The sequence below is a fragment of the Balaenoptera physalus genome (genome assembly GCF_965194825.1).
Source record: "Balaenoptera physalus genome assembly, chromosome: 19".
Classification (NCBI taxonomy): Eukaryota; Metazoa; Chordata; class Mammalia; order Artiodactyla; family Balaenopteridae; genus Balaenoptera; species Balaenoptera physalus.
Genome location: NC_138900.1, coordinates 54,205,145 through 54,218,274, shown reverse-complemented (window position 1 = coordinate 54,218,274; position 13,130 = coordinate 54,205,145). Strand labels below are relative to the sequence as shown.

Below are 13,130 nucleotides of genomic sequence, written 5' to 3'. Positions count from 1 at the left end.
CAAAACCCACCATCAGTCTTAGACAGTCAGCAGAAGGAGAAATCACTACGTCCTTAGAAAAACATATTATGTCAATTATTTCATAGCTTAGAGCCCAATCCAACACAAAATCCTAATGTGTCCAAAATTAGATAAGTTTCTCATAGGTAGCCATTATACTCACTCTATCTCTCCTCATACATGCATGTAACCATTGATAACTTTCAAATACTTAGAAGAAGAAACAGTAAAACAACATTTAACTTATTTTTTTTAATTAAGGTTTTCCCCATAGGCCATAGGCAATGTTGGTGAAATGGAATGCTAAGAGGGAATAAAAAAACTAGGAGTGGGCTTCCCTGCTGGCGCAGTGGTTAAGAATCCGCCTGCCAATGCAGGGGACACGGGTTCGAGCCCTGGTCCGGGAAGATCCCACATGCCGCGGAGCAACTAAGCCCGTGTACCACAACTACTGAGCCTGCATTCTAGAGCCCATGAGCCACAACTACTGAGTCCGCGTGCCACAGCTACTGAAGCCCGTGTGCCTAGAACCCGTGCTCCGCAACAAGAGAAGCCACCGCAATGAGAAGCCCGCGCAACGCAACGAAGAGTAGCCCCCGCTCACCACAACTACAGAAAGCCGAAGACCCAACACAGCCAAAAATAAATTAATAACATGAATTTATTAAAAAAAAACAAAACTAGGAGTAAGATAAGCTTCCACGAAATATAGCCAAGTAATAATCCTCAATGGGAATGCTGGCATTTCATACTTAAAGTAAATAAAAACTCACCTAAAATATATTTCAGTTATTTATTTGCTGTATAGATAAGCAGTAATAAAATCTCTCTCCCTTTGCTTTTAACATTTGATGAGGTAAAATTTTAAATATACACAAATAAAACAAAATAGTATAACAAATCCCATGTATCCATCACCCAGATTCAACAGTTATTAACATTCTGTCATTCTGGTTTCATCTGTACCTCCATCCATTCACCTTTCTATTGTTATTATACTTCAAAAAATTTTAAGGTAAAGTTTAGATATTTTGGAGTGCACAAATATTAAATATACAATTTTGATGAACGAATTCATCCACGTAACCCACACATCTATCATGACATAGAACATTCCACCTCTTCAGAAACTTCTGTGTATCCCTTTCTCAGCCAGACTACCTACAGGTAGAATAATACTTATTCAACAGAAGATATATTTTTCTCCAGCACAGAAAAATATTAAGGAAAGCCAACTCCTCAAATCCAGCAAGCTTAATATTTCAAGCTGCACAAAAGCTTATTATATTCAGCTTTTATAATTAATTGACAGTGTAGGAAAATTTGACACCCAAACTAAATCCAAGTATTGTTCTCTTCACAGAGAGTATTCAGATATAGAGCCTGGAGAAAAAAATAAGGACTTCAATAACGTATAACAAAAAGCACTACTTCTGGAACTATTTATCTTTCTGTTTATTTCAATAATACCCCAAACAAAATGATAAGTTCATAAACACAGCCCAAGAAACAAACAGTAATACTACAAAGTGGAAAAATAATAACAGCAGTATAATAGTAATGAAATTTCTAACCACTTGCTCCAGTGATATATGCTTGGCAGACCACATTAAATTCTCTATCCCTGCTCTCCAGAAAAGCAGAAACAGTAGCACCAGCACCAGGAATACTGGTAATGACATTTACAGCAGCTAATAAGTATTAGTGACGGAGAAGCAGGGATTCAAAGCTAGTTCTCTGTGTCTCCATTGTGCTCTTTTGATTCCAACCATAACGGCACAATACAGATAAGCAAACACACTATTTAACATTACATATAACCTGACATTTTGTTAGGCCTATTTTAGCCTTGTTTTTTGTCCTCGCTCTTTCAATCATGCTGGTAAAAGCCCTTTCCTCCTCTACACAAGTCCCCACTTTGGCCCTTACAGAGGAAAACTCAACCCACAATTGTGCAGTCTTGGAGAAGGGCTGGGGAGAAGCCTCCTCCCTCAGTCCCCCAAGCTAGTTTTTCCTTCCAGAAGTAACTGGAATTTACACAACTGAGGAGAGCCTGAGAATAGGCTAGATTCCTGACAGCTCTGGTGGTGCTGGAGGGAAATGGCCTCTTTTTGAACTCAGGCTCTTTCTAGCCGGTCTGTGTGCAGACAAGGATAAGCAGACAGGGCAGGTCTCTGCTTTTGGCTCTAGCCTCTCCACTCGTGCTTAGGAAGAGCTACTGGTGAGGTCACCCCTTCACCGAGGACTGGTTATCTACTGGTCGTTAAGGAGCAGAATAAGGCCTCAGGTCCTGGCCATATTTTTTGCCATTAATGAGGCTGATACTGTGATCAATATTGGATCTTAGGACTCTTTCCTAAACTAGTTAGAGTGTGGGGAGGAGGGATGCAACTAACAAGAATCCCAAACTTCCAAGAAGGCATAATCTCTACCCTTTGTCTCAGCTCATTGCACCTGGACCACATCTTTTCCTTTTTGGTGTCTCTCTAGCTGTACAGTCCAGCATAAATATGCTGAAGTAGGTTCCATGGGAGCATCCAGAAGGATTATCCTTCTTTACACTCTGGCTACTTGCAGCTCATATAAGTCACTGTTTGACAATTCTCTCCGTATTCCCAGTGGTGCACCATCCCCTCCTCTCTCCACCCTCACCATTCCTCTCCTCACCACCCCCACCAGCAATACCACCATCAATACCACCACCACCGATACCATCAACGACACCAACAACACTGTCGACGACACAGCTACCACCACCACCACGCCAACACCACAACCAATACCACTAACACCACCGCCAACAATACCAACACCAACACCGCCTCCTCGAATGCTCAGAATTGCAAACTGCTAGTGACGAGCATTCAACCAGTTTGTTGCCAGCGCTGCTGTTACCTTGTTCTCCTCTGGAGTAAACAGGATTCGGAAAACGGATGGCACTCCTGGTGCTACTTTGTGGCTAATATCTTTGGGGCTGATTACTTGAAAGTAAGGTGAACTTTCCTCAACAACTTTCACCATCCTTGGAACCTGCAAGAAAAACACAATAATGGGCACTGTACATGTGAAAGCAGAAGAAAAAGGACAGGCCTTGCAGTTAAACGTGAAGTCTCCATCTACTACTTACTAGCCATGTGACTTTGGTTAGGTCTGAACTTCCGTTTCCTCAAGTGTAAAAGGAGATGACAGTACTTACCTTTACCCCAGTACCTCACACAAAGTAAGCACTCAATGTACTTTAGCTTTAATTTTTATTAACATTATTATTATTACTCAATTTAATTGTTACTGCAAATCTTTGTTTTATTATTTAAATGTGACTATTTTCGACGACTAACTGCTTAATCATCTAAAACCCCACCTGCACGGTGGAGCTGCACTGGACTTCCCAACATCTGAGAACTGCTCTGGGAGGAGAAATCACACTTACTGCACTCTTGCTATGGATCATCCACTGTACATGAGATGCCACTGGATCCTCACAATAACCTTTGAGCTTCATTACAATTCATCCTACAGATGAGGAAACAGACACGTGCCCTAAGTGCTACAGCTTTACCAAGCAATGGTATGCCGAATCAAGTCCCGGCCTAACTCCACCTTCCCTCCCTATAGGACTGTCCTACCTAAACACCACTGTGAAGCAAGAACACAGAGGGCAGCACAATCCCCAAGGCCAGGCTCAGAGCAGCTTCAAACAGTCCCATGCTTTTAAAGTCTTAGTCCTCTGCTCTGCTTGCCTCATCCAGAGTACGTATTTCTATCTCAGATAGCCCCAAGCAGTAAAAGAAATGTAACTGTGAGAAGGGGGGGTGGTCAGGGGTGGAGGTTCTAGGGACACAGGAATGGGAGAGGATTGTTTTTTTAAAAACTCAAAGGGGGCAGAAGAAAGTTAACTATAGTTAAGTATGTCCTAGGAGTCTCAGGTGAAATATGAGGAAACAGGAACTCCCACAACCTCTCAAAGCTGAAACCCAGATGCAGAAGGGAAGAAGAAATGCAGAGAGAATTCAGACAGATCTCAAGACTAGAGAGTGGGGAGGTAAGAAAGAGATGTGTAAATATCTGGTAGGAATAGAATTGGCTTTGCTGGTAAGAGAAATGTGCAGTGGTGTTTATGATGTGTTGAATGATGCCATATAAGCTTGCTGGGAATACTTTAGTAAGAGCCTAACTGTGGATTAAAAACTAGAAAGGAAAACAACAGCAACACTAATAATAATAATAAGAAGAATAGTAACATTGCTTTAGTGCTTATTATAGGACAGACACTGAGCTGAGTACTTTACATCCATTATCTCATTTAATATTCCAAACAACCTATTGAAATGGGTGCTATTCTTATCCCCATAGCTTGGAGAAGTGAAGTGACTTGCCCAAAGTCTACAGCTGGGAGACAGTTTACCTAGAATCTGAACCCAGATTAGTCTGACTCTGGAGTCTGAGTGCTTATAATTGTACCCCAAGTGAATTGTGTTGTGGCTTGTAGAGTGTTCATGGCTTACTTTCAACTTGTGTGTTTAAGAGAGGTAGAGAAACAAAGACCAAACAGGCTCTGTCTTTTGCACTCATGGCAGTCAGGAAGCAAATAAAAGCTAAACGACACAGAAAGCATTTCTCAGTGCCCCAAATGTATCTCAGTGGTTCCTTGCATATCCATGAACCAGGAAGTAGAGAAGCATGCTTACATCAGCCACCTCGTATGAAGGTCCTGGGAGTAACTCACCAAGAACAAGCCCGCCTAGCCTAGAGAATCTGTCTGCTTGTTGATAGCTGAACTTTCCTTAGATGAGGACCTTCCTTTCATGGGATCCAATACTCTAGCAGCATCTTACCAAGAAGTGTGGGTTTTATCCATAAGAACTGAATGCCCTTTGGCAGACAAGACTCACACATGCCTCTTATCCTTGACGTGCTCATATACACTCAGTGACAATCATTTCTTGCTTATGGCTGGGGAGGAGTAGCCAAAGTACCCTTTGGACTAGCTCCACTCTGCCTTTAATAGCCTAAAAAAACTTGAACAAGAGTCAAAAAGTAATGGGGAAAGGGAAAACGAGAACTCAAAGTGAGAAACTAAATTGGTTGGCAGCCCTGCATGAAAAGAGAGAGTCCTAATGTCTATGTAACTCACCTCTTTCTGAGGTCTAGGAACATAACCCTGGACACCTCGGGTTTTTTTTCTTCTCTCTGCCTACCCTTTAGCTTCCATCCCATGAGCTTCTCTTGCTAACATGCCTTCAGTGAAGAACTAAATGTTCCATTTTCTCCAAAGTCTGACTTTGCTGTCACTAAATCACCCCATTGATCTCTGAAAGGCATCACTGATTCCTTTAATGAGCTACTGTACTGAATATAACTGCAAGTCTTCCCATTTGCCTTGAATTCTTGCATAGTCTTCACTTATTTTCCCTACTTTATTATAGCTAGAATTTTTGTCTCAACATTCTAAGAATCCCATAAGTATTTCTACTTGTCCTTAACACCTGATGCTTAGCATCTCTCTAATACCTTCCTTCCTACCTGATTACTTTTCACACTTAACTGTGCTTCATGCTGACCTTCTGCATTATTCTTCCTTTCATTATTGTTACATGTCAAGGAAATCTTCAGTCATTTAATACTCTTTCTTGAAATATACCCTAATATATCTCTGAAAGAAAAGGCATAAGAATGGAGAAGAAATCCTCAGTTGCAACCGCAAAGAAACAAGGTACAGACACCGGGAGAAGCCATCCAAAACTATCTGTAGACAAAATCTGAAGGCTATCTGAGGTAGAAGGGAGGAGATGGAAAAGAGAAAAGGGGATCTTCTTTTTTGTTTTGTTTTTTTTTTAATACAATTTGCAGAATCTAAATGCATTGGCTCAACAACTGCAATTCATATGAGTAGAGTTGATACCTTCAATTGGGGAAATAGTGGCTCTAACGTGGAGTATGTAAACATGAACAGTAATCATCTTGTATTAAATGAAAACCTAGCCCAAATGGTCACTCATGAGAACTTCATGACACTGATCTAGCCAATCCTTTATTCAACAAAATGTCAGTGCACACACTGGGAGTTTACCATTTGTTGGGTACTGCCCTGGGACTGAGCATTTAGCAACCAACCAACCAACATAGTCTTGTCTTCATTAAGCTTATAGTCAAAGGGCATGTTTTTATCTGTTTTCCTAGGCCTATCAAGTTAAGGAGCTTATCTAAGCCCCTACAGGATCCCATTTTATCTAATCCCTTCTTATACATCCATGAAAGGTACAGTCATCCCAGCAAACATACTCACTATGTCATTGTTCCTCAAAACCAGTGGAACTTCATAGACTTCACAGGGAGTGTAGTTCTGAAATACAATTTCTGATGGAAAGGGCTGGAATAAGGCTTGATCCAGGTCAATTCCTGGAAACTGCAGTTGAAAGAATAAATTAATCATATAGTCACACAGTGGCAGAAATGACTGGGGAAGATAAGAAATTACTACATATACCTATGAATATTAACACCAAGAACAAAGGAAACATTCAAAAAGGGGTAAGTACTATAAACACTGTTATAATCAGTAAGGTTATTGTCATCAACTTCTTTAATACAAAAGAAAGTAGGTTTTGGTCCTCAATTAAAAAAATAGGCTAGTTAGAACAACAACTCAAAACTTCCATTTCCAGTAATGGTGAATAAGGTAATTTGAACCAACTCCCCAATGAGAATAAGAAGAAAAGCTGTATCAACAAAAACCTGTTTGGAGGCACTGAGGGATTAACAAGACAGTATTATCTAATGTTAAAACTGAATTATCTCAAGCTAGTAGCTTATGTAGTATCCAACAGGTTTTGAGTATTGCCATGTTTCCCTTAAAAATTCAGAATACCCTATGATGCCCTGTTGAGTTCACGGTTGTATCCTGGGAGCACCTCAGCAGAGAGTTTGGAAATTGAAGATGTAAGTATCCACCTCACTAATTTAGAACAACAATAGCAAACATAAAAAAACACATTAAAACCCAAACATAAAAATGACACAACAAAAATAGCAGAAATTAATGAAATACAAAGTAACTGTCCCACAGAATCAACAAAGCCAAAAGTTGAGTCTTCAAAGACTAATAAAAATAGTAAAATACCTGAGTCTGATCAAGAAAAGAAGACAGAGCCAATTATAAAAGAGCCAATTATAAAAACTGAAAATGGGAACATTACTACAGAACCCAAACTAAGTAAAACGATAACAAATGCAAAAATTTAGATTAAAACTATAAATTCCTAGAAAAATACAATTTGTCAAAACTAGCACCAAAAGAAATAGAAAATATGAAGTGTTCCCTATTAGAGAAATTGAATCTGTAAAGTAAAAAATTTTCATGGATAAAACTCTGGCCCAAATAGCTCTACAAGCAAATTCTGGTAAACATTTAAAGAAAATACAACCTGGGGCTTCCCTGGTGGCACAGTGGTTAAGAATCCACCTGCCAATGCAGAGGACACGGGTTCGAGCCCTGGTCCAGGAAGATCCCACATGTCGCGGAGCAACTAAGCCCGTGCGCCACAACTACTGAGCCTGCACTCTAGAGCCCATGAGCCACAACTACTGAAGCCCGTGTGCCACAACTACTGAAGCCCACGTGCCCTAGAGCCCATGCTCCGCAACAAGAGAAGCCACCACAGTGAGGAGCCCACGCACCACAACGAAGAGTAGCCCCCACTCGCCACAACTAGAGAAAGCCCACACACAGCAATGAAGACCCAACACAGCCAAAAATAAATTAATTAATTAATTTTTAAAAAAGTATGGCACTGCCATTTAAAGAAAATACAACTCAAACATTATAGAAACTCTCCCAAAGGAAAGAAAAACAAAAAATTAGGGGTCGCCAAACCAAGATGACAGAATAGAAGGATGAGGAGCTTACCTCCTCTCACAAATACATCAAAAGTACATCTACATGTGGAATAATTCTCACAGAATACCTGCTCAATGCTGGCAGAAGATCTCATAAAACCAAAATTGCAAGAAAGATTACCACATAACCAGCTAGGATGAAAGAAAAAAAATAAATGAATCAGGACAGGACCTGCGCCCCTGGGAGGGAGCTGTGAAAGAGGAAAGGTTCCCTCATCCTGGGAAGCCCCTTCACTGGCGTGGTGATCAGCTGGGACAGAAAGGGAGCTTCAGAGGCTTGGAGGAGAGTGCAGCAGTCAGTTTACAACAGGCAGAACAGAGAGAGCACAGCGCAAAAGCAGTCCTAAGAGGGAAGTTCATAGCAATACAGGCCTTCCTGTAAAAAACAAGCAAAATCTCAAATAAACAACCTAACCTACCACCTAAAAGAATCAGAAAAAGAAGAACAAACAAAACCTAAAGTTAGCAGAAAGAAGGAAATAATAAAGATCAGAGAGGAAATAAATAAAATAGAGATTTTTAGAAAGTAGAAAAAAACAAATAAAACCAAGAGCTGTTTTATTTAAAGGATAAACAAAATCAACAAACCTCTGTTCAGGTTCACCAAGAAGAAAAGAGAAGACTCACATAAACAAAATAAGAAATGAAAGAGGAGAAATAACAACCAATACCACAGAAATACAAAAAACCGTAAGAGAATACTATGAACAATTATATGCCAACAAACTGGACAACCTAGAATAAATGGATAAGTTTCTAGAAACATACAGCCCACCAAAACTGAATCAAGAAGGAATAGATAATTTGAACAGACCAATCACTAGAGATGAAATAGAACCTGTAATTTAAAAACTCCCTGCAAACAAAAGTCCAGGACCAGATGGCTTCACTAGGGAATTCTACCAAACATACAAAGAACTTACACCAAAACTCTTATATCAAACTCTTCCAAAAGACTGAAGAGGAAAGGACACTCCCAAAGTCATCCCATGAAGCCACCATTGCCCTGATACCAAAACCAGACAAAGACAATACCAAAAAAAGAAAATTACAAGTCAATTACAAACCAAATCTAACAACACATAAAAAAAGATCACACACCACGATCAAGTTGGATTCATCCCAGGGTCACAAGGATGGTTCAACATAAGCAAATCAATCAATGTGATATACCACATCAACAAAAGAAAAGACAAAAACCACATGATCATCTCAATAGATGCAGAAAAAACATGTGATAAAATTCAACATCCATTCATGATAAAAAAAAAACTCTTACCAAAGTGGGTATAGAGGGAACATATCTCAACATAATAAAAGCTATTTATGACAAACCCACAGCCAACATAATACTCAACAGTGAAAAGCCGAAAGCCTTCCCACTAAAACCTGGAAGAAGACAAGGATGCTCACTGTCACCAATTCTATTCAATATAGTATTGGAAGGCCTAGCCACAGCAATCAGATAAGAAAAAGAAATAAAAGTTGTCCACATTGGAAGAAAAGAGGTAAAACTGTCATTATATGCAGATGACATGATACTATATATAGAAAACTCTAAAGACTCCACACAAAAACTACTAGAACTGATAAGTAAATTCAGCAAGGTAGCAGGATACAAGATTAACATACAGAAATCTGCTGCATTTCTATACACTAACAATGAAATACTGGAAAGGGAAATTAAAAAACAATTCACTTTAAAATCACATATGGGCTTCCCTGGTGGTGCAGTAGATAAGAAACTGCCTGCCAATGCAGGGGACACAGGTTCAATCCCTGGTCCAGGAAGATCCCACATGCCATGGAGCAACTAAGCCCGTGCACCACAACTACTGAGCCTGCGCTCTAGAGCCCGCGAGCCACAACTACTGAAGCCCACGTGCCTAGAGCCTGTGCTCCATAACAAGAGAAGCCACCACAATGAGAAGCCGGCGCACCACAATGAAGAGTAGCCCCAGCTCGCCGCAACTAGAGAAAGCCCACATGCAGCAATGAAGACCCAATGAAGCCAAAAATAAATAAATAAATAATGTTTTTAAAATCACATACAAAATACAAATAAACCTGATGAAGCAGATGAAACGCATATGCTGAGAACTATAAAACACTTATAAAGGAAACTGAAGATGATTCGAAGAAATGGAAAGATAGCTCATGCTCTTGGATTGGAAGAATTAAACTGTTAAAATGGCCATACTACCCAAAGCAATCTACAGATTTAATGTGATCCCTATCAAATTACCTATGACATTTTTCACAGAACTAGATCAATTAATCCTAAAATTTATATGGAACCATAAAAGACCCAGAATTGCCAAAGCAATCCTGAGGAAAAAGAACAAAGCTAGAGGCATAACCCTAACAGAGTTCAGACAATACTACAAAGCTACAGTAATCAAAACAGCAAGGTTTTGGCACAAAGACAGACATATGGATCAATGGAACAGAACAGAGAGCCCAGAAATAAACCCACACACTTATGGTCAATTAATCTTTGACAAAGGAGGTAAGAATACACAATGGAGAAAAGACAGTCTCTTCAGCAAGCAGTGCTGGGAAAGCTGGACAGCCACATGTAAATCAATGAAGTTAGAACACACCCTCACACCATACACAAAAATAAACTCAAAATGGTTTAAAGACTTAAGCATGACACCATAAAACTCCTAGAAGAGACCATAGGAAAAACATTCTCTGACATAAATCGTACCAATGTTTTCATAGTTCAGTCTCCCAAGGCAACAGAAATAAAAGCAAAAATAAACAGATGGGACCTAATCAAACTTATAAGCTTTTGCACAGTAAAGGAAACGATAAACAAAATGAAAAGACAACCTACAGACTGGGAGAAATTATCTGCAAATGATGCAACAGACAAGGGCTTAATTTCCAAAATATACAAATAGCTCATACAACTCAATAACAAGAAAAGAAACAATCAAAGAATGGACAGAAGACCTAAATAGACATTTCTCCAAAGAAGAAATACAGATGGCCAATAGGCACATGAAAAAATGCTCAACACCACTAATTATTAGAGAAATGCAAACCAAAACCACAATGAGCTACCACCTCACAGTGGTCAGAATGGCCATCATTAAAAGTCTGCAAATAACAAATGCTGGAGACGGTGTGGAGAAATAGCAATCTTCTACACTGCTGGTGGGAATGTAAATTGGTGCAGTCACTGTGGAAAACAGTATGGAGGTTCTTTAAAAAAACTAAAAACAGGGGCTTCCCTGGTGGTGCAGTGTTTGAGAGTCTGCCTGCCAATGCAGGGGACACAGGTTCGAGCCCTGGTCTGGGAAGATCCCACATGCCGCGGAGCAACTAGGCCCGTGAGCCACAACTACTGAGCCTGCACGTCTGGAGCCTGTGCTCCCAACAAGAGAGGCTGCGATAGTGAGAGGCCCACGCACCGCGATGAAGAGTGGCCCCCACTTGCCACAACTAGAGAAAGCCCTCGCATAGAAACGAAGACCCAACACAGCCAAAAATAAAAATAAATTAATTAATTAAAAAAAAAAAAACAAAAAAACTAAAAACAGATTTACCATATGATCCTGCAATCCCACTCCTAGGCATATATCTGGATAAAACTTTAATTCGAAAAGATACATGCACCCCAATGTTCATAGCAGCTCTATTTACAATAGCCAAGACATGGAAACAACCTAAATGTCCATTGACAGATGAATGGCTAAAGAAGACATGGTATATATACACAATGTAATACTACTCAGCCATAAAAAAGAATGAAATAATGCCATTTGTAGCAACATGAATGGACCTAGAGGTTATCATACTAAGTAAAGTAAGTGAGAAGGACAAACACCATATGATATCACTTATATGTGGAATCTAAAATATGACAGAAATGAACTTATTTATGAAACAGAAACAGACTCACAGACATAGAAAACAAACTTAAGGTTACCAAAGGGGAAAGAGGGTGGGAAAGGGATAAATTAGGAGTTTGGGATTAGCAGATACAAACTACTATATATAAAATAGATAAACAACAAGGTCCTACTGTATAGCACAGGGAACTATATTTAATATCCTATAGTAAACCACAATGAAAAAGAAAAACAAAAAGTTAAATGTCTTCCATTTAATGATGATGTTGTTAGCATAACTTTCATATATCTGAGAAAGACAGTAGGAGACAGGAAAATTATAGGTCATGAACCATAGATCAAAAAAAAAAAAGAGCAAAACATTAGCAAACTGAAACCTACAATACATAAAAAAGATAATACATGACCAAGTTGAGTCTATCTCAGAAATACAAGGTTATTTTAACACTAGAAGTTTTGATCAAGAAGAAACAAAACTGACATTTTCCCCAGAACAAAAACTTGTTTATTTAGAAAATTCAAAATAACCTATAGATAAATTAGAATTAACAAGTGATTTATCAAGGTCACTGAGTACAAGGTCAACATAAAAAATCAATTATATTTCTTTGTACTAGCAATGAACATTTAGGAAATGAAATTTATAAACAATACCATTTAAAATCACATCCTAAAACATAAAATACATAGGAATAAATCCAATGAAAGACGTGCAAGACCTTTACCTGGAAAAACTACAAACCATTATCGACAGAAATTAAAGAAGATCTGCACTGAACTACTGACAATTGTGTGGAAAATACACAAATATGCATATTTATAGGAAGAGTCAATCATTTAGACAGGGTAGAAGAATCATAAGAATCCCTAAGTTAGAACTCTGGGGAGAAGAAAAGGCTAACACAACTCAGTTACTCCTCCTCCCTTCCTCTCATTTCCCTTCCAAATAAACACATACATATGATCCGCTTTCATAAAGAGCTGCCCTTAGAATCATGGAGAATTCCTGCTGGTCTGCGACCCTACCGAGCCCGCCTCAACATTAACTACCTGCAAACAGCAAGTCCAGGAAGAATTTCCTTCTTTATTTCAAAGATGAGTGACAATAATAATCACAATGACAAATAAAGCCAGAATCTATACAAAAACATTCAAGAAAATAAAAGAGAAGCAAAGAAAATGTCAAATACTCGCCAGAAAAGCATTGCCATGAAATAATAAGAATCTTAACTACACCATTTCACCATAAACTCAAAGAACATAATGGAAAAAAATCAGAGAGCACAAAGCAAATATTCAAGAGTGCAGGGAAGATTAAGCAATCAAAAGAGATGAAAAATTCATGTGTTCATTCAACAAATGCTAATTGAG

At 39.0% G+C, this 13,130-nt stretch overlaps 1 protein-coding gene and 1 long non-coding RNA gene across 3 annotated transcripts in view; one reads left to right on the top strand and one right to left on the bottom strand.

Moving 5' to 3' along the window:
* The window catches only part of LOC309649354, a 460,714-nt gene that overhangs the window by 252,011 nt on the left and 195,573 nt on the right, over nt 1-13,130 (top strand). The window lies entirely within an intron of this gene.
* Nucleotides 1-13,130, bottom strand: part of HYDIN (HYDIN axonemal central pair apparatus protein) — a 443,025-nt gene that overhangs the window by 333,645 nt on the left and 96,250 nt on the right. For both annotated transcript variants that reach the window (XM_082438963.1, XM_082438964.1), the window contains exons 5-6: nt 6,287-6,406; nt 2,896-3,030 (exon numbers count right to left, since the gene is read on the bottom strand). In XM_082438963.1, coding sequence (XP_082295089.1) covers nt 2,896-3,030; nt 6,287-6,406 — 255 coding nt within the window. The remainder of the gene's footprint in view (nt 1-2,895; nt 3,031-6,286; nt 6,407-13,130) is intronic.